The 21104-nt window shown below is 44.5% G+C and overlaps 1 protein-coding gene across 2 annotated transcripts in view; it reads right to left on the reverse strand.

The window, feature by feature from the left end:
• Window positions 1-216: 216 nt before the first annotated feature.
• Window positions 217-21104, reverse strand: part of ADIPOR2 (adiponectin receptor 2) — a 77322-nt gene continuing 56434 nt past the window's right edge. For both annotated transcript variants that reach the window (XM_026654335.2, XM_026654334.2), the window contains exons 3-8: window positions 13930-14049; window positions 10515-10686; window positions 7046-7232; window positions 5691-5878; window positions 4281-4474; window positions 217-3203 (exon numbers count right to left, since the gene is read on the reverse strand). In XM_026654335.2, the coding sequence (XP_026510120.1) occupies window positions 3072-3203; window positions 4281-4474; window positions 5691-5878; window positions 7046-7232; window positions 10515-10686; window positions 13930-14049 (993 nt within the window). In that variant the 3' untranslated portion in view covers window positions 217-3071. The remainder of the gene's footprint in view (window positions 3204-4280; window positions 4475-5690; window positions 5879-7045; window positions 7233-10514; window positions 10687-13929; window positions 14050-21104) is intronic.

Here is a 21104-nt window from a genome sequence, read left to right on the forward strand (position 1 = left end):
CTATTTGCCAGCATCTAGGTCCTGTCCCAGTGTTCACAGTACATCCCCAACCCTGCTCCAAGCAAGTAATTAGAACTCTCCAGGTCTCAATTTGACTTCTGGACTATCAGACCCCTTAGTAACAAGCTGATTGGTCAGCCAGAAGTGTTGGGGGAGGGAGTGAAGGAACTGTTTTATTCTTGTAAATATCATACAAAGCAACAAACTTGGTCAATATCCCATTTGGTTCTTTTATTAGCAGAAGTTAAGAACACAGCAAGTCATGAGATCCCATCTTATATGGAACCAATCACCAGAGACCCCAACCATCAAAAAATCCCCAAATGTGCTTTGTTGCTTCCAACAGTAAGCAATTTAAAAAAAGAAAGAAAATACTGAACAAGGCCACTATTTAATGGGGAAGGAAAGGAGCTGTAGGACCTATCTATTCTATGGCAATAATCTGCACACAGAGCAAGCAAGCCTCTGACCGCTGAGAGTAAGGCATTCAGGTGCCAACCTGGGAAGAGTTCTCAGCAAGCGCTACGGGGGGGAAAAAAGGTGCACAACTAGGCAGTTTATTGGAGCACAAAAACTTCCTAAACAGAGATTGACTGGGTTAAGAATAGCAGGTGGAGTATTGTGTTTTTGTAATAGTTCTGTGCTGTGTTGGGCCAGGTTACAAAGTCCCTTCAGGGAGTGAGCATAGGGTGATTCAGGATGGAGACTGCCACTTTTGCTGGTATTGATACAGAGGTATCCAAAGTGCTTTCCAGAACAAGTCTGGTTCTGATATGTACCATTGCTTTCTCAAGTAGCAGAGCACACCTCCTGCCAATGCTTATTAAACCCTCTCATTAAAAGTGCCTGATTAATACTGCTATGTATTCCAGTTCGGCACTGCACAAACCCACAATACAATACAAGCCTTTCCTTCAGTCCTATTGATATCCACTACGGTGATCCCACCAAGAAGAAAAACATCCCTGTAAGCCTCCCACAAGCTCCAACAAAGGACCTCTTTCTACAGCTAAGCTTTATTTCAAAATTTCTGAAAATAACTCTAACCAAAGGGCAAAAGAGAAAATACTTCCTTTTTAGAGTCAACAGTGAGGAACCTTGAATATAATCAAAGTCTTCCACTTCTGTTCAACCCTATTAGACAAGATAACTGCTTGAAACATTGATTAATAGCCTGGATTCCCAAGAATGTTTACTTGTAAGATCTCTACAATCCACATTTTTCATTTGCAAATTTGAACTTTCACCCTTTAAAAATTTAGAACAATTTTACCTTCCTATTGCTTTGTGAACCACAGCATTTTAGTAGCTGTTTAATCCTAGGTGAGAGGTTTCCAGCAACTAGATTCTTACTCCATTACATGAAACTTCTGTGCCATACACTGTGTACCTGACAATCAGTTTTGCCCCAAGACTCAGAAGATTTTCCAACAATCTGCTTATCTCTCTGGCTTCTGACTAGGCTCCAGAGATCAAGCCACATCAACTCAATGAGAGAAGAATATATGCTTCCCCCTATGCAGAGGGGCCACAATAGTACAAATGGTCTCAATTTTACTTCCGGGTTAAAAAAAAAAAAAAAGCCAGCTATCCCACTGGTTAAGCAGAGCTGGGAAATCACATTGACTAGACCTGAAAAGTGAACTGTGCAGGGTTTAGTGCAGATTTAAAAGTCACAAGATTCTGTAGGCCAGGGGGCTCTGTACACACATGAAGGTGATATGCGTTAGGTCAAGAGAAACCATTAAATCCGAGTGCTTCCTGCTTCACAGCACAGCACTGCCCATGATACCAGAGGAAGCCAGCTGCTCTCCCAGCAGGAGCAGAAGCAACAGTAGGAAAGTGAGTCTATTGCAGCACAGGGAATTTAGTCAAATTAACACTAGGACTTCTGTGGATAAGGAAGAAATCCAATAAAAAAATCCAGTGTGTGCGCAAGTAGCCGAACAGTATTCTTCCTTTGAGTGCACAGCTTCTTCCTTCCAGTGCCAGCCTATGCTTACCCACCTGGGTAGCGATTCTATTCTTTGACAAGTGCCATTCGCATCATGTAATCATATCAAAGCATGGCAGATCCATGAATGGCAACCAAAAAGCTAGAAAACAGTGGCTTTTGTTTGCAGAAAGGTACCCATGGAATCAATTCATGAGCCACATCTCACATACACACCCCGTTACACTCTACTTCATGTGGCAACAAACCATTCAACTTCATTTTAATTCCACAATCCAAATCCTCCCCCCCCCCCCCCAAAGGACCAAGAAAGCTCAGAAGGCAATTGTCCCATGTGGATGGGCAGGGGTCAGATGTATCATTCTAGTTACCTTGAGTAGCTAAACTTATAACACTGAGACCTGAAAGACAGCCTGATTAAAAAGTAGGCATCTGGCCATTGCCAACCTTTGTGTGTCATGTTCTGAGCCTGCTCCAAACACTGACCCGAATGCCAGATTGCCCAGTACATGCCAGCTTCCAGGAAGAGTCTGCAGGACCATCATGCCTCACTCCCAAGGATTTTACCTGATCCTCCTGCAGTCACCTTTTTTGTGCAAAATTGAAACAGTGTGTGGTACTTGCATGTTGCATTCTATACAAAACCCTCTTTCCCCCCCCCACCCTATTTGTTTAAAACATTTATATAAATTTATTTTAACAGAAAGTTAGAAATCTTATTTACAATTTTTTCCCCAAAAGAGCATCTAAAATCAGCTCCTTCCCCTGCCCCTAAAGAAGATATAAATCTTAGCCTAGATTTAAAAAAGAAAACTGCTAAGCCATCCCTCCCATTTTCTACAAATAAATATGGCATTGAACAGAAGCCGATTTGGAAACGGTCCTCTGTAGCTCAATCTGTAGATCAAGAATAAGTTAGGGTTTAAGAATTTCCTGGTCTTCAAATTGATTCACTCCATTGTTTGAGGTATAAATTTCTCGTGTCAGAAATCCCAAGAAGCTTCCATATCCCATTACATGAGGCTTGGATTCTCAGGTGTTCGCGTCACTAGCCAGTTAACATCAACGCCTCTTGCAGTCCACTGTTTTGGTTATGATCCTGGGCTGAAGGCAGGTTTTACTGCATGTCTCCCTCCTCCGTGCAGCCTCCCCCAACTGTGAAACGGAACTCCTGAAGGTTTGAAACACCATGGAAGTGCACAAAAGCTCCGGCCACTACGAAGATGTGAAACAGCTGATGGGAGTGGAACTGTGGAAACAAGACATTACTGTTCAGCCAGAGACATATGGAATCCAAGTACCAACCTCTTTCCAAAGAGACGTGGTGGGCTGAAGCATAAGCAGTGCACAGCAGCAGCAGCTTAACATTACTTGCTGGGCTATTCAAGATCCCATATTGCACCAGTCACTGTATCATCACTGGCTACAGCATCTCTCCCTCTTCCAAGCTATATTCACTGGAAGCAGGGGAAAAAAATCTGCTTCAGATTTCACCGCCACCAAAATCACTTGCATACTTGAAATTTGAAATGAATGTACAGCTATATGCCTTTCCTTCATATCGGTCTTTGGCTGATATCACGCCAGCATGCTTCCAGTTCCCAGGCCAAAAGGCTTAGAACTACAGTGTATTTTTTCCTTGGACTCTTAATGCCTAGCAATAGGGATACACTGTTGCTGCTGGGATTAGTGACATGCCCTATCTTACACACCTGGATAGGTATTGGAGCTCTGCTCTAGTTCTGGATGCAATGTCATCAAGTGGATTTTCAAAACACAGTTCTGTCTTCTCCCCTACCATAAGGGGAGCCAGGTTGAACATGAGTCAACAAGTAGTTTGAGGTTTTAGTTAATACTAAAATCTGAAGTTTAGTCACTGGCTATCCAGGATAAGAACCCAGGAAGTGAGTGATTACAGTGCAGCAGAATGGAAACCATGAGGAAGTGATATTGATCATATCTCCCAGGTTAAAGGAAGAGGTAACAGCATGAGCAATGGGTTTGCATAAATGCTGAATATCCATCTGAAGTATCACTAGGAGACTAGGAGCAAAGTGGTATGCATATGGCAGCGCCTCAGTGACGAGTTACAGTCCCACAGCTAGCCTTTGTAAAGGCATTTCAATTATTTGAGTCACATTGTGTCAACTTTTCCATGGTCAAATCCACTAATCTCTTCCCAAATTATGAAATCTCAAAAGCAGTTTTTAAAGCAGTTAGAGTTAGTTACCATAATCAAACATACACAAAAGCATAGCAATACCAGACCTCAACATAACCAGCTTGTGTGTCACAATCTTAGTACCCAAGTACTTTGCAGACTCACCCAGATATCACACTTGCCCGGGAAGAATCTCTCTGGTATACGGGCAGCATACAGCGCAGCACCAGTGATGTACAGACAGGCCATGAGTGCCAGCCAGCCTATCTGCCCCATTGTGGCTGCCTTGAGAAGGCCCTCAGAGATGACAAAGTGCAGGGTGGGGATGACACCACTGAGGCCGAGACCCAGAAATACTCCTAGGAGGTAAGGAAAATGGTGGAGTCAGACTTGGACAAAGAAAGCAGCAATAGGCAGAGCCTAATATTCACAAAAGATTTAAGGTGGAAGTTGTTGAAGCTGGAGGTCTTAAGTATGGCAGCAAGTTTATGCCGTAACAAAGTAAGTGCTCAAGAAAGTACAGAGTCCCTTGATACACTACAGGTACTGGTCAGCAGCTCTTCTAGACATACTAAATGTTAGTGGCTATTTGTACAGGCCATCTATGCACCAACTTGAGTGTTAACATTCTTGGGCTATAGAGGGCGCCTAGATCCCATAAAATATTCTGCTACTGAAAGTATGGTAGAGAATGACATGCAAGAAAGAGGAAATGACCAGTGATATAGACTATTTACAGTATAGCATACAGGTTGCCCCAGGAATGAACATAGAAGAAATTGCACCTGAGGCTTATCTGACCCTGTAACTTGCCAGATCACAGCTTGGCTGATTTCAAGGTTGTCCTAGCATACAGTATTAAACCCTGAAGATCTGAATAACAAGCCTTTTCAGTAAGAATTTCCATCTACCGTACAGTTAATATTCAGGAGACTGAACTCCCTGCTGTATCCAGACATTCAGACCTTTCCTGAATATAAGGAATAGCACCTTGGAGTGCACACAGGTTTGTATACACACAAAACAAACATGAAGAAACATGAGAAACTTGATATAGCATTAAACTGTTACCCAAAGACTCATTCTTGATTGGTAAAGGTGACTGTAACTACTCTTGTCTACCATAGTCAAAGGGAGAAAAGCTAGGTATTCACAAGATTACGATTATATATCAATTGCTCAGTTGCACTCAGCAGGGAGGCTATCTACAATGTTATAACCTAACCTAATATTATAACCATAAGATGAGCAGTACTAGGAGTCCATGGGAGTCAGACTGTCAGAATCTAACCTTTAAAAAGGGAGAGAGCTGTTTAATAACGATAGAAATACTGTTAACTGCCTCTCCCATTTCATGTGCTGCCCCCTACTCCTGCACCCACAGGTCTAACTTAACACCAATGCCTCTCTTACAGTAGATGTGCCAAGTTTACTGTCCAAGAATGTGTTAGTTGTGTCTCCCACACACAGGGACATCCTTTGGCAATGCAGGCTTTTCCTATGAGTCGGCTTTTGTAACGAGTTAGTAGGAAGGATCAACGGTAGTAAAAATGCAAAAAATAAATTGTTTTTTACCTGCTCTTACCCCTCGGTACTCAGGGGTTGCAAACATGTCCCACTGGGAGACTATTATGGCTGCAATGCCCAGGACACAAATCACGATCAAGTAGATGAAGCAGGGCTGAGGGTTGCAATAGAAGGAGTAGTACAGCCATGGAACAAAGCTGCCCATGATGAGAAGTGCGATGCCGGAGTAATCTAGCCTAGAACAGGACAAAACAGGTTGACACAGAAAGCCAACCCCAGAAGTTCTTGTACCACCCCATGTACTGTTTATATTAAGAGCCACCTTATCCCTGTAAAATGGGATTACTTATCTTGTTCACTGAATGATTACTTCCACAGACCCCCACTGCAGATGTTACTTGCCTAGCCATGCAGTCATAAGACCATTTTTGAGCAGTGGTCAGTAGGCATATGCTGTTCCCCTGAGCCCAACATTCCACAGGATCAGGGTATAAGTAGCCCACCCCCTCTAAGAGTACCTCAAGTTTTTATTCTGTGGATAAGAAAAAAATCGACTAAAAACATTCAGGAGCATTTTGTTGATGCAAAAGAAGATGGCAGATAGACACTGTGGGTCCTGCTTGAATGCAGACAGAATTCTGGACACTTTATTCTGACTTGTTTAACAAGTCCACACCAGGATGGCAAATACAGATTGCTGACCCAGGGTCTCAGTGACCACCAAGGAAACAACCACTCACATCATCAACTAAGATGTTTTTATATCTGCAGAGCAGACAGAGTCCCCACATTCCAGATGCTCAATTCCCACAGACTGTTTGCTTCCTGACAGAAGAACTATCATGACCTCCTGCAGGAACAGGTTCTTTTTTGGTCCTTCGGAGCTCTTTTTGTGGTAGACTTGGAGGCTTCACAGCCCTTGGCCGAGTGACCTTCCAGAGCAAAAGGCCCTCATTGTCCGGCCACAGCAGGGTTATTAAGAGGATAAGAGAAATACTCCTAAATCCCTTTTTATCGGACAGATCCACTATGTCTAGCAAGGCCCAAGATGACCCAAAATTGGTTAAAAAAGAACAAAGGCAAATAAGTTACACTTTTAGACTTTAGAATCTTAGCTGTAATTAGTTAAATATTTAGGTATAGTCATCTCGATGGTGAAAAGGAAAAGTTGGTTCTGAGACTGCTCCAGCAAAGGGATAGAGAGAGTGGTATTTATACCTTTGGTCTAGATAATGTTGGGCTGGAAGAAACTGCATGCAACCCCTACCCACCAACTACTATCAAAAGTGTTTCCGTGGCCACATAGCTAGGCACGCTACTGTTACAGTGGGGATCCCAAACCCTAGCCAGGATTTCCCGCCCCATTCTGCCCAGCTAGCATGCATTCCACTCTGGATACTTACTTGGAGAAGAGCCGAGAGACACCTTCTGAATGGCAGTAAACCGTGTGAAAGAGCCAGGAGAAGGAGAGGCAAAGGATGGCTCCCAAGAAGAACATTCCAACAACTACCTTCTCCTGCACAGGTGCTACAAATGACATGTTTGGCCGGAACATGTAGAAGATTCCCAGACATAGGAAGAACACACAACCTAAGTAAAAATAAGACAGAGGTATCAGACTAATGTAACCTGAAAGGTACTGTACTGGACCAAGTTTATGGGCGTGGGGAATACTGAACAAAGATCATAATGACAATGTTACACTTTCATGTGCTCTGATCTAATCAGTCATATATTTGACCCTCATCCAATTGAATTTGTACACACGTGAATAGAAACCATGGTTTCACTTGTTTTGTGAGGTACCCAGAATCTGGTTGAGCACACAACCACCACTCACCTGTAAGCCTGAGACTTGATCAACCCTCACCCCCCATAGCAAACCAGCCTTGGGTGAAACTCAGAGAGTTCACCACCAAAACTGGAAAGAAAAAAAAAAAAAGAAAAAAAAAAAAAAAAAAGGAATAGTCTGCAGGTGATAAAGCACCCCCACCTCAGGAATGTCCCTAACGAGAGTTATAACCACCAAGGTTGTAAAGACTCTGGAAAATTAAGGGGGATGCAGAAACACAACAAATGGTAAGATAACCTCTGACCAGTGTTTTATGCTGACCATCTGCACAAATAGAGAAATTACAATTAAGTTACAATTTGGGCATGAAAGAAAATGTAAAGAACTTGGGCAGGAAGGAGGACACAGGTGCCAGTGCGTAATTGTTTAAATTTTTTGTTATTTAGGAGTGTGGGATTATGTAACAGGTTTAGTAAATTTGAAGGAGGGAGCTAGTTTTACCTATATAATGCAAATGAAAAACAATGCTCTTTAGGAACCATTTCTGGACTGCAGTTCAGCATCACGCTGCTGGAACTCTGATCCCTCTGCACGACCGTGACGTGCAGAGGCATCGCCAGGAACCCCCAGATGAGTGGATCCTGACTGGACATGGGGTGAAATTTGTCTATATATTGGGAGTGGTGAGCATAAGAGATTTGCTTGGTACATGTATTGTGTGTGTGTGTGTTGCTAATAAATAGATGTTTAGAGCACAACTGTGTAAGGCTCTTTCACTGGGAAAAGGTTCTGCAGACCCATAGAGCCCTGAGGGAAAGGGTAGGTACTTAAATTGAACAGGTTTCTTCCTGAGCCCTGTGGGTAAGGATAGGAGCCTTACACCCTGAGCCCTCGGAAGGGAAAGGGTGGGGGGTGCCTAAATTGATTGGGCCCTTGAGCCCTTGGTAGGGTTTAGGTGGGGTGCCCTAGATTTTCTCAGATAATACACCAGCAGTATACCCAATCTGTATTTTGTCCTTGATTGCTAATTTAAGTGCTAAGGAAAACCCTAAAGTTAGATGTAATACCATTCATTGCTTCCTCCATTTCCAAGGTAAAGGTTGGGAAATCATGAATCCTAGTCCTCATAGGAATTATATTCCCACATGCCCCAAATTGTGGTATTCATTGAAGAGCCCACTATCACCCAGAACCACCATCTCCCTTTCTCACTGTGACTGACAGGCTTCTTCACAGCCTCGTCACAGATAAAGACCAGGTACCACCCCAACCCTGCTGAATCCCTGCAAAGTAGCATTTCTTATTTGCTTGGCTTCCACCATGCAAGGAGGAACAAGGATGCTTATGATCGAGGTGAAGACACCACTGACTCAAAATCACTGGCATATCTATGAAAGACTTTTTCTGAGCTCCTGGGAACAGTGACTCAGCCCAGCTTCACAGGTCAGCAACCCAACACAGAGCCCAGTTTGCTGCTCTGGTGTATTTATTTCAAAGCTTAAGCTGTTTGCCAAAGAATGCTGCTGTTCACTCAATAGCTGGAAGCGTGTAAAAGTGGGTTTTTATCCTCCCAAGCTGGGCAGGAGGGTTAGTGGGATAGAGTCATTGCAATGTGAATTTAAAACTAATTTGTGGTCAGTTAAACTTCTGCTCGCACTATGATAATGCACCCTGGGCAATGAGAAGGGGGTAGACAGCAGATAATGCTCAGCATTGCCAGGGAAGTTTGACCCTCTGGCCAGACTCTTGCCCCTTGTTTGGCAGGGAATGGAAAGTAGCACACATCCCCAGGAGAGGAAGGAAGGAGTATGTACCTTTCAGGCAAAATGGAGAATGGCACAAACAGGTCTGAGAAGAGCTACATCCAATTCTCCTCAACTGAAATGCAGTGATGAAGTGTCACTGCTTTAACACAGCGCTCCCACAAAGTGCCTCTGCTTACCTTGTGATAAACCCTGGGTATTGGGGAAGATTGCGTGCTGCAGTGGAAGAGGAGCACAGGTGAGGGACAGGGTAAGCTACAGAGCATGTTTCCCCTTCTAACAAAAATGCTGTCTCAACTACAAAGAGGGAGGGCAACAGCACTTGGCATGCAAAAATGTATTAAGCATTTATAGCATATGTACTTACTCTTCGTTCCTGAAAAAGCCACACGTCAATAGCACAGCACAGCTTTCAATTTGTGTAATTGGAGAAGGGGACAGGAAAAGGGTGAATGTCTTTCTCTGGGATCCAGGAAATGCCCTTCCAGTATATTTTTTTCCCCAGTCCCCTGACACTTGTTGCACCTTTTGTGCACTCTGAAGGCAAGAAGTGATCTTTGGATGTATGTTTATGGGCCCCAAGGATAAGATCTCAGTGCTGAGTTAGCAGTACCAAGAGGGGCTGAACTCCAAAGACAAGGAAATCACCTTAACCCTCCCTAACCTTTGTTGGGAAAATTTTAACAAGGGACACCTGGAACCCTATCCAGCATGTCACTGCTGGAAGGATAATGGCACCTATGACTCTGCCCAGGCTAAAGGACCTTCCCCACCACTCCTAAAGTTAGGCAGCAGATGGCTAGGGCTACAGGGGTCTCAGTCTCCCCCCCCCCCCCCCCCCAACTATTTGGAGCTACCCTGCTGTCCGCATGCATGCCCAGGTCAGCAAGCAAAGCCTCACATGCGGCTGCACACTGCATTCCTAGCAGGTGGAGCTAGATACCTCAGTCCCAACAGGGGATGCTGGCTCCTAGCTCCTAAATGGCACTTCCTGGGAAGATTCACTGGGATGGGGCGATAGTCCCACAGGAAGGGAGGATCCTAAGGCCCTGTGTCTGGCAACACCAGGGCTAGGGAGGAGGTCGGGCAGGGCATCATGCAGGGTTTGGATACAGATGCACTCATGTGACGCTGTAGCAGGCTCCTCCAATATGAGAGCAGTGAGCCAATAGGCCAGAATGAGGGGCCCCAGAACAGGAGCCGCCGCTATGGAGTAAGTGCAGGGCTGGCTCAGTCCCCCTAAAAATAATTTTCCCAGCTGCCTATGCTCTTCAATAATTAACAGTGCACATTCACTTTAAAGCATAATGGAAATACCAAGAAGATGTGTCCAGATGTTGCCAGTCTCTGTGTGTATTCTGAAGATGCTCTTGAAGCAAGCGCGGAAGGAGGGCATAGGTGGTCTGTGTCCATGCAACAGATAGTCATTATCCTTTAGCCAGTCAGGGAGAACATCATGGGGTATGACCCGCCATCGGCCCTCCCACACCTGGAGGTTAAGAGTGCATGGTTAGAATCTCAGCCAATAAAGTAGCATAAATGGTGGGCATGGCAAAGGGAAAAATAGGAAATCCTGAGTTAGTGTCAGTGCCTTAAAGTAACCAAAATTAATGTACTAAGTCTAGGGAGCAGAGAGTTCCTTTGGGTCAGGCGTATCTTTGTGCTCAAGTCCCAAGTTGTACCGGTCCCTCTTCTATACAACACACTAATGGCCTGAACTTGAGCTAGTGCTTCCACCAGTGCAGGAAGTGGAATACTTCAACATTCCAATAAACAAACACAACCAAGCTCATTTTAACTGCTCAACGAAGGGCAAAAGTGGATTTAATTTGCATGGTTAGTTATGTGGTAATGATTCAGTATTTGGGGGGGGGGCGCGAAAGAGGGGTGTCTTCCCGTCCACCTCACTGAGGAAAGCTAGATGTGTCTCTTCTCCATCTCTAACAAAGAAAGTCCTGAGCAGAGTCCCATCTCCCCATCACAAGATCATTCCTGATTGTATGCTCACCAGTGTTTGATGCAGTCTAAATGTTAAATCTAATATGACCGTCAGTACTATTTCAGTTATCCAGAATGCATAGAGGGGCATTAAAGTCAAGTGAGAAGTATTCTTTTCCCTATGGCTAAGCCTGATGCCTTTCTAGCATTGCCAGCCCAAGCAGCAGAGGACCAGCAAGGTCCTGAGCTCGGTTGCTCTAACTGTAGATCTACGCCATTCCCAATTTTTGTATTTCTTCCTACATATTTATGTGCCCACTCCTGTAGAAGGTCCCCATTGCAAAATCACACACACAGCTGCCCTTACACAGCACTCCCTCGGTGACACAGAGCTAACAAGACGCATGTAATCTTCAGTCTGGCTCCTCAGCTGGCATTGCAAAGCTACATATAGGCATGGCACAGATGCAATCATCTTTGGGATTTGCTCACTTAGCAATAAGAATATAGAAGCAGATATGCATGCATTAAGGTTAGGGAATCCTGCAATTGTTAATTTCAACTGCTCGGTTCTCATTTCTGTTTTAACAGTGAGGACCTAAAACAACGTCAGGAATGCTGCTGCTTTGTTTTCCTTTGAAGGGACACTTCCTATTGCCAGCCCTCTCTAGACCCCACCACCACCACAAGACAGCTCAAAAATTAGTCGAAGTAACCAGCTCAGGTAAGACGCTCTTAAAGATGCTGTTTTACAGAAGAATTAACTGTGTTTTGCTTCACATGCAGCAAGAATGTGTGTGGGGGGAGAGGGGAGGTTCCATTTTTGAGAAAGCAGAGGAACACCACCGTTTAAAAAACAAAACACGCTCAAAGCACAGAATGAAAATGCAACCTTCATTTCCCAGGATCCCCCTACCAATGGCAAACAGCCATTAGTAATATCCACAGTAATAAGCATGCCACAGGCAGCACTCCACCCAAACCCAGAATTAGGGCATCAGCCAGAGACCAATACAATATATTCCCCACAACTTTAACAGAACTGAGATTCAAGGCCAGCAATATCTACATAGTCCACAATGGATTTACTTGGATGGACCTTTAAAAGAAGCTGTTCTTCTATTCGGGTAGCTGACAAAGTCCTTTTTACAATGGAAGCAAATGATGATGTGGAGGCAAAAAAAATTTGCATGTCTGCAGAAGTCTGGAAAGAACTGTCCTTATAAATGAAAGCGTCTTGAACCAGAAACACTGGAAGCAGAGTGCTTTCATTCTGCCTGCAGACACACAGATGTTTCCCAAAGGGGACTCATTAGCTGCAATATCAGCTTTAAAATAATTTCAGAATGTAATCCCTATTGTTCCATGCTTTCTAGTTCGTGCACTTATAGTAGGGGTGGGCAAACTACGGCCCACAGGCCAGATCCGGCCCATTAGGGCTTTGGATCCAGCCCACGGGATTGCCACCCCCCGTGGCACCGTGGGCCCCGCACCGCTCCGGGAAGCAGCTGGCACCACGTCCCTGTGGCTCCATTCGCTGCCCTTGCCTGCAGGCCCCGCCCCCCACAGCTCCCATTGGCTGGGAACGGGGAACCGTGGGGGAAGTACCCACAAGCAAGGGCAGCACATGGAGCCCTCCACCCCACCCCTCCACTAGGGGCCACAGGGACATGGTGCTAGCTGCTTCTGGGAGCGGAATGGCGTGGTGTGGCGCGGGGCCAGGGAAGGCAGGGAGTCTGTCTTAGCCCCACTGAGCGCTGCTGCCACTCCGGAGCCACTCCAGATAAGTGGCGCCGGGCGGGAGCCTGCACCCCGCACCCTCCCGCACCCCAACCCCCTGCCCTGAGCCCCCTCCTGCACCCCACACCCCTCCTGCACCCCAAGCCCCAAGTGCCCTGCCACAGGCCAAGCCCCTGCCCTGAGCCCCCTGCACCTCAACCCCTTGCCCTGAACTCCCTCCCACACTCTGGACCCCAACCCCTTGTCCTGAGCCCCTTCCTGCACCCTGCATCCCTCCTGCACCCCAATCCCTTGCCCTGAGCCCCTTCATGCACCCTGCATCCCTCCTGCACCCCAATCGCTTGCCCTGAGCCCCTTCCTGAACCCTGCACCCCCTCCCACACCCCACACCCCCTCCCGCACCCCATCCCCCTGACCTGAGTCCCCTGCTGCACCCTGCACCCTGCCCTGAGCCCCCTCACGCACTCTGCACCCCTCCTGCATCCCAACCCCTTGCCCTGAGCACCCTTGTACACACTGCATCCCTCCTGCACCCCAACCCCTTACCCTGAGCCCCTTCCTGCACTCCACACCCCTCCTGCACCCCAACCCCCAAGTGCCCTGCCACACACCAAGCCTCTGCCCTGAGCCCCTTGCACCTCAACCCCTTGCCCTGAGCTCCTTCCTGCACCCCGCATCCCTCCTGCACCCCAATCCCTTACCCTGAGCCCCTTCCTGCACACCAGACCCCCTCCCACACCCTGCACTCCCTCCTGCACCCCAACCCACCACCCCAGCCCTACATTCATGGCCCTGCATGCAATTTCCCCACCCAGATGTGGCCCTCGGGCCAAAAAGTTTGCCCACCCTTCAGTTATAGCATACCTGGGATTCAACACAGCAGCAGCATTAGCTGATATATAGAGACTCGCTCAATGACCAACTCCATTGTGTGCCTGCTGTTCCCCAGCTTATTGCCAACACAGTTTACTTCAGGAACATGGCCTGTTAGCTTCATTTAGCTAGTATGCTCAAGTGACCAGCTGGATAGATTTGTTTTCTTTATATCTCTTACCTTACACACAAACTCTTCCATTTTCTCCATGGCATGGTGGGCTTGTAAAAGAGGGGACATACCCATAAACCCTTCATCTTCCTGAGCTGGTTCATCATTACAGTCGCATTCCTCAGAACTCTGGAAGAGAAAAACCAAACATTTCATATAAAAACTGACAGTGAAAAGCATCATCTTATGTTTTACACCAAAACCAAACATGGGTTAATCATGGAGTTGAAATTTCAAATTCAAGACAAGCAGTAAAATTTTCAGAAAAGTGACTCAGATGCTTTTTAAAAAGTGTTATCCATGCTTATACCAAGCACAAAGAAGTCTGGAAAATTCAGTGAAATTCTGTAAAGTTGTGTATTCGGGGGGGGGAGGGGAGAGAATAGCTCAGTGGTTTGAGCATTGGCCTGCTAAACCCAGGGTTGTGAGTTCAATCCTTGAGAAGGCCACTTAGGGATCTGAGGCAAAATCAGTACTTGGTCCTGCTAGTGAAGGCAGGGGGCTGGACTTGATGACCTTTCGGGGTCCTTTCCAGCTCTATGAGATAGGTATATCTCCATATATTATTAGAATCATCAGCTATAAAGTCCACAAAATGATGAAGCCCATTCCCCTACCAATGCAGGATTACTTCCTACACAAAGTTTCAATCTGCTTTAGTACTAAACTCTTTAATAATCTTGAGAAGGTGCCACAAATTTTTTTTAATTCTGGTAGCCCAGGATAAGCCAGGGTGAGGCTGCAGTCAATTTCAATTCAAGATTTGCAAGCCTTATACTTCAGACTTTAATCAAATTCAGGTAAATTTGATCATTTCACTCAAATCTGCTTAGCTGAAAATTATGCCTATTCAACTGTACTATGAAGTGTTGATTTGTTCATCTCTGCTGGTCTGGCAAGATGTTCCAATAGTAAAACCAGGAAATCAGAAGTTGGGCAGAGGCATATAGATATGTTGAAGATGGTGTCATAAAAAATTTATTAAGATGGTGTTTAAAAAAAGTGAATGGTACAGAGTTGAAGCGTAGAAGTTTCTGGTCATCAGGGAATAATGTACAGATTATCAAGGTGTGCGAAATTCAGTTTAAGATTGGATGGGATAAGGAATACATAATCTGCAATAACCCTGATGGGGGTAAAAGGTTAATGGGTTAAAGTACAGACATTGAGATATGAGGGTATGTTGTTCATATAATGGCTATGTTCAGGTGTGGAGTATAAAGCAACTAAGCCAAAAACACTTTTGAATGGAAAGGTTCAAATACTAGTTACAGGAAACCACTGTACATACAGAGGCCAGTATTTTGATCTGGAAATGGAAAAAATGAAACTCCAGAATCCTGTTTTTAAAAGCGGGAATATAGATGGAGGAGTTTTATCAATCACAAAAGAGAAAGTCATTAGCTACAAAAATTCCATGCCACCCATTCTCCAGCATATCAAAATGCAGAGGATAAAGCAAGTGAAGACATGCTTTGGTCATTCCAATTTCAGTAAATAAAGAAACAGGTCACTAAATTCTGTTTTGTTTATTAGAAGTGATCCATACTACCAGGGACTCAACACTTCCGCTGCCAAGATAAATCATGTAGAGGCAGCAGGAGGAAATAGTCATAGCAATATTGAGTAGGGGAAGGGAAGGGAAGCCTTTTGTGCCCTTCAAGTCTCTGCCCTAGAAAGCTGCCAAGAGTTCGAGTGGCCAAGCCACATTCAAAGATTTGGAGGCCAGAAGGTTCCAGAATGATTATCTCGATAGCCACAGAACTTCACACCTTACTAATTCCTGCATCAAGCCCAATAACTTGTAGTTAACTACTGCATCTCTTAAGGAAACTTCCAGTGTTGATTTAGTCTCTTCAAGATATGGAGAATCTGCCATATCCCCTTTATATAATGTACCAATGGTTGATTACCCTGAATGTTAATTTGCACTTTATTTCCAGTTTGAATATTTCTAGCTTCAACTTTGAGCCACTGAATCTTATGTCTCTGTTTGCAAGGTTAAACAGCTAGAATTAAAGAGTCTTCTCCCAGTATAAGTACTTCTAGACCATGATGTTGCCTCTTAATCTCTTCAACAAGTTAAAACAATTAAACTTAAGTCTTTTATTGTAATGAGTGTTTTAGACCTAGATTCATTCTTGTAGCTCTTTTCTAAACACTCCATTTTTTCAACATCCTTCTTAACGTACTGACACCAAAACTGGACACAGTTCATTTGACAAGACCTGTTTTCCATGAAATTACATTGCCACAATTATATTTTTGTCCTTTTATTCTTCAGTGATAGTCTCGTAACAGCCACTGCATTATTTTGGCTCAGGATCGAAGCCAGGCTTCCAGGCCTACAGTTAGCTGATAACCTGGTTTACTTTTTTAAATACTGGCACAGCAGTGACTCTTGTCTCCCTCTGGAATTTGCCGAAGTTTATTAAAATCTAACATCAATGATGCAAAACTCCTCAGTCAATCCTTAGAACTCTTGCGTGGAAGTTATCCAGACCAGACTTAAAATCCTTTAAAAAAAAAAAAAGTAAGGAGGATATTAAACAGCATCTTACTACTGTTGGAATAGAAATTGAAAGTAAATATAACATCCAGCTTCATTCCAAATACAGAAAACATCTCTGCTTTTCAGCATCGACAATTTTACAATCTCCACCCAGTAACAGGACCTCTATTGTTAGGATTTTTTGTTCCAGTTTTATTTTAAAAAATTCCTTTAAGGTTTGGATCTGCTTTGCACTACAATACTCTGCGTATAAGGCCTCCTTCATAGGTCAGTCTTGTTACAATGTACACTTTCCAAGATCAGACTTTACAGAAAGGTAGGACTGGAATTTGAATTCCAACACATCTGACATGGGCTAACAGATAGGCTGGCCTTAGTTACATTAGGGAATCCCTCTCTGTCAAACTACAGCAGAATCAAATAAGGTGTTCGAACTAACAGTTCTCAGTTTTTAAAACAAGAGGGGCTGGAGGCAAGGGATCTTGACTGAAGGATCTTAAATTAAGGAATCCATTATTCTCCTACCTCACTAGTCTATCAGAGCCTAAATTTGTCAAACCTCAGGATACACTGCAAGGCCCAAAACATCAGGCTTTTTTTATTTCTAGTATGAGAGGGAAAAGTTTTAATTTGGGTGGATTTTAGGGGGATTAGAGGACTAGAGTTAATTATGAACTACAGCCAAATTCTGCTTGCATTTTGGAGATATGCTAATAAATGAATAAAATAATGCCAAGCTCCTTACAGTAGTGATAGCAGGAACTGAGACAGCAAGCATCTTGAGACCTGGCACCATTAGGTGCCATGTACACAAACCAAATTGCTGCCAAGCAACAGTGTTTCCCCCTGCCCCCCCCCCCCCATCTCCTTCCTATCAGGCTATAAAGTTAATGTTCAAGAAAACATTAAGGCATTAATATTTAATGTGAGCCACAGTTTGAGGTTTTTCAATACTCTTATTTCCCCCCCTCCCCCCCAAAAAAATAAAGTGTCTGGTTAAGAAAAGGATGAGATATTTTGGTTCCTACTAAGGTACATATTGAAATGTATTTTAAATGTAGAAACACTAACTTCCACTCCTGTGCTCTCCTATGTCCCATTAGACTGAACGAATGAGGGACTGCAAGTGTTAGAGAGAGATAGAAGTATGTCACTGGAGCATGACATTAGCCTCGCTTCCAGGCGGTGTATTATTCAACAGCCATCATTCATGACAAGGGGAAAACAGAGCACCAGAGCGCTAGGAAGGTCATGAGGATACTGACACCTGCCTCACATATAACAATCAGGATCCTCTGTTTCACCTTAGAATGGTATAAATTACATAAAGAACATTCCCTCAAAAGACATTTCCCAGTAGCCCAGCAGAACAAATGCATACGCAACTCTAAAGGCTGGTGTAGCAACCCTTTGTTTATGGTTTCTACAGGGGACAAGAAAAGTGTGCAACACTGAGGGTACGTCCACACTGCAGTCAGAATGTGAGACTGCAGCATACCAGGGTCCCAGGCTAGTCCTGTCTGCCTGGGACCCTAGATACATACTCAAGCAGCTACCATCCATGCTGAGCAGTGAAGTCAGGACAAAACAGCAGCTAAATCAATAGAGCCCTGAAAATCTGCAGATATCCGTGGACTGTGTTTGTGGATCACGGATAGATGCGGATCCAAATTTTATATCTAGACCCCTGCAAATCTGCAGATATCCTGACCATCTTTACAGATTGTAGGTGGGCATCAAAGCTAGCTCAAGTATTTCCACACATGCTGCAATTGCACCTCTTGATTGCAATGAAAACCTACCCAAAGACAATCACACTTTGAAACCCAACCCTGCCAGAGACGAGGCATTTTTAGAAGCTTTCAATTCTTGTCAAATTTAGATAGTAAGAAAAACTGGTTTGTGCTTTGCAGGAGTCCTGTATGGATGCTACTGTCCGACTGATTTCACAAGGGAAATTATCTATTTGATTTAGATACTTAGCCTTGGTTAAGCTTCCCCACTGCTGTGTAGAGTTGGAAGCAGAGTAGGAAGGAGTTGTTTGGGGTTTTTTTTTTTTTTTTTTAAACTGGTGTTCAGTGTGTATAACACTGAAGATGGATACCTTTTGGAGATGAGGGGAGAAAACACAAGCACGAGTTGGTGTGAAATTAAGTACAGGACATCACAACTTCTGCCTGACTACAATTCCCATTCTTCCTTGAAGGTTACTAGCTGGGTAGTACAGTACATAATGTCACCCTAACACATGGCCAGGAAATGCTGTCTCAGGTCTCCAATTTTAACCGAAGAACATAGAGGCAACTGGCATCAAACCCAAAAGGAGCTTTTACAGAAAGAGTCAGTTAGTTTTGTATTTTAAATATACAAGCTTCAGAATTTTACCCTTTCCCCCTTCGCCACAGAGTTCTGTTAAAATGTTGACGGAAAGGTCTATAAATAGATGCTTCTCATGTCACACAACTGTTATACACAATGCATTATGTGAGGTGGTGAGGAGGGGATGAATGGATTTCTAGTGTTATGCATTGCTCATTCCAGATATGAATACTGCTGTTCAACCACATGGCAACTAGAGACTCCACTAATATGAAGTTATGACCTGCCCTGAAATTAGGAGTGGTGGTGCAGTCACTGAGGGAGGAAGCCAGGCACTGCAATGAGCAAACATTAAATCATGTTCCAGTGTCCATAATGGAAGCACACTTTTTATTGATTTCAGTAATGCAGCATGTTTTATGCAGTGGCCTTTTCCATTTCAAACTGGTAAAATTCTGAATACAAGTAGACTTGCTTTCGGTGAGATTTCTGCTGTAGCTTAATATTCTGCCTAAAGGAGAACATTACCTATGAAAGCAAGAGTGCCCTGGGCATTTCTACAGCACGTTCTGTCAGAGGATCTCAGTGTTTTAAAAACATTAGCTGTATCTAGGGTAACACCCATGTGAACAGAGTATTATCCCTATTTTACAGAGCCAGAGAATAAGAAACTTACCCGTGACCATAGGAAGTCCACTGGAGAGCTGGGGAGTTTTTCAGAAGCAAGGGTGGCTCAGAGCTTGTGTATTTAAAAGGTTCAGAAGCTTGTGTATTTAAAATACAAAACTGACTTTCTGTAAAAGCTCCTTTTGGGTTTGATACCAGCATTCAGAAATCCCTGCCCACTCAGCATCAGGACACAACCTAGCTCCACAGTGGAGGCGATGGAGGTAGCTCATTCCCCCCTTCTCCATCATAAGGACTTGAGAAGTAGAAAACTTGATTTAGCAGGTTAGGATAGACAAATGGCAAAATGGGGGAGAAACAGGAGATAAAGCACTTCAAGGAAATGAACAGCAAGGGCTTTGGAAGGGAAAAGCCACTCCCTTGTGAGAGTGCATTCATTTTCATAGAATCATAGAATATTAGGGTTGGAAGAGACCTCAGCAGGTCATCTAGTCCAATCCCCTGTGCAAAGCAGGATCAACACCAACTAAATCATCCCAGCAAGGGCTTTGTCAAGCCGGGCATTAAAAACCTCTAAGGATGGAGCTTCCACCACCTCCCTAGGTAACCCATTCCAGTGCTTCACCACCCTCCTAGTGAAATAGTGTTTCCTAATATCCAACCTAGACCTCCCCCACTGCAACTTGAGACCATTGTTCCTTGTTCTGTCATCTGCCACCACTGAGAACAGCCTAGTTCCATCCTCTTTGGAACCAGCCCTTTTAGGTAGTTGAAGGCTGCTATCAAATCCCGCCCCTCACTCTTCTCTTCCGCAGACTAAATAACCCCAGTTCCCTCAGCCTCTCCTCGTAAGTCATGTGCCCCAGCCCCCTGATCATTTTCGCTGCCCTCCGCTGGACTCTCTCCAATTCGTCCACATCCCTTCTGTAGCGGGGGGACCAAAACTGGACACAATACTCCAGATGTGGCCTCACCAGTGCCGAATAGAGGGGAATGATCACTTCCCTCAATCTGCTGGCAATGCTCCTACTAATACAGCCTAATATGCCATTGGCCTTCTTGGCAACAAGGGCACACTGCTGACTCATATCCAGCTTCTCGTCCACTAATCCCAGGTCCCCAGCCTGTCGCCGTGCATGGGATTCTTCCTTCTTAAGTGCAGGACTCTGCACTTGTCCTTGTTGAACCTCATCAGATTTCTTTTGGCTCAATCCTCCAATTTGTCTAGGTCACTCTGGACCCTATCCCTACCCTCCAGCATATCTACCTCTCTTCCCAGCTTAGTGTCATCTGCGAACTTGCTGAGGGTGCAATTCATCCCATCATCCAGATCATTAATAAAGATGTCGAACAAAACCGGACCCAGGACTGACCCCTGGGGCACTCTGCTTGATACCGGCTGCCAACTAGACATCGAGCCGTTGATCACTACCTGTTCAGCCCGACAATCTAGCCAGCTTTCTATCCACCTTATAGTCCATTCATCCAATCCAATCTACTATAACTTGCTGGCAAGAATACGGTGGAAGACTGTATCAAAAGGTTTGCTAAAGTCAAGATACATCACATCCACCGCTTTCCCCATATCCACAGAGCCAGTTCTCTCATCATTGAAGGCAATCAAGTTGGTCAGGCATGACTTGCCCTTGGTGAATTCATGTTGACTGTTCCTGATCACCTTCTTTTCCTCCAAGTGCTTCAAAATGGATTCTTTGAGGATCTGCTC

Source organism: Terrapene carolina, unplaced genomic scaffold (assembly GCF_002925995.2).
Source record: "Terrapene carolina triunguis isolate 2854851 unplaced genomic scaffold, T_m_triunguis-2.0 Scaffold190, whole genome shotgun sequence".
Lineage (NCBI taxonomy): Eukaryota > Metazoa > Chordata > Testudines > Emydidae > Terrapene > Terrapene triunguis.